Raw genomic sequence first — 931 nt, forward strand, 5'->3', positions numbered from 1 at the left:
TCCTGTCTCCTCCCCACCCCTTTCCCAGCCATCACTGGAGCGGGGGAGCTCCACCTTGGTCAGGCCGCCTGAAGGAGCTGCCAGCCCAGAGCAGGTCCACAAAACAGAAAAACAACTATTGGCAAGCACAGAAAGGGAGAAAACCACGAAAACCAGGGTTGCCTTTGTCTACAAACAACTGCGGCGAAGCCGGACGCTCTTGTGCTTAGGGCAGTCCCCACCTCTCCTCTTGGCTCAGCCTCCCTGTCTCAAGTCCGCGGTCGAGAGCGCTGGGTGCGTGTGTGTTTGTGTGCGTGTGTGAGATGCATGCACATGCACGCGCGCACACAGCTGAAGGGGTGCCCATGCCAGGTGTGTGCCCAGCGCTGCTGCTGACGCGATTGCTTTACTGGGGAAGAAGGAAGTAGGCGATGTGAGAAAGTGTTCCTTCTCGGGGGCTTCTGTTCCCAGAGCCCCGAGCACACACACGGCCCACGCACACACACAGACACACACCGGACTCGGGCGAGGGGCGGGAGCGGGGCCCGGGCCGCGCCTGCTCACACGGTGGTGACCGAGAGCAGGGGGTTGTAGACGCGCTTGCCGTCGGCCGAGCGCGCGCCGTGGGCCAGCATCTCCTGGATGGTGATCCAGTTGTCCAGGATCTTCTTGTTCCGCTTCTTCATGGTCTTGCGGTGGCTCAGGGCGATGATGTTGAGCTCGGGCTTGCTGTCGCCGCTCTGCTGCTCACGCAGGCACTCCAGCCGGCTCTGCATCATGAACTCGCGCCGCTTCCGCTGCTCGCGCGCCCGGATCAGGTGCTGCTTGCGCTCCTCCTTGCTCCAGTAGCGGCCCATCTTCATCTCGCTCACCGCGTCATCGTCGGTGGTCATGCCGCTGCGCTCCTCGCGGATCTTCAGGGCCCGGGCTTTCAGCAGCCGGTCGCGCACGG

At 63.3% G+C, this 931-nt stretch overlaps 1 protein-coding gene across 1 annotated transcript in view; it reads right to left on the reverse strand.

The window, feature by feature from the left end:
* Positions 1-7: 7 nt before the first annotated feature.
* PDZD4 (PDZ domain containing 4) overlaps positions 8-931 on the reverse strand; it is a 5,941-nt gene continuing 5,017 nt past the window's right edge. Inside the window, 1 exon segment of the mRNA XM_021717770.1 lies at positions 8-929. Within this exon segment, the coding sequence (XP_021573445.1) occupies positions 540-929 (390 nt within the window). The 3' untranslated portion in view covers positions 8-539.

The sequence above is a fragment of the Carlito syrichta genome, unplaced genomic scaffold, assembly GCF_000164805.1.
Source record: "Carlito syrichta isolate Samal-C Ts95f unplaced genomic scaffold, Tarsius_syrichta-2.0.1 Scaffold109710, whole genome shotgun sequence".
Lineage (NCBI taxonomy): Eukaryota > Metazoa > Chordata > Mammalia > Primates > Tarsiidae > Carlito > Carlito syrichta.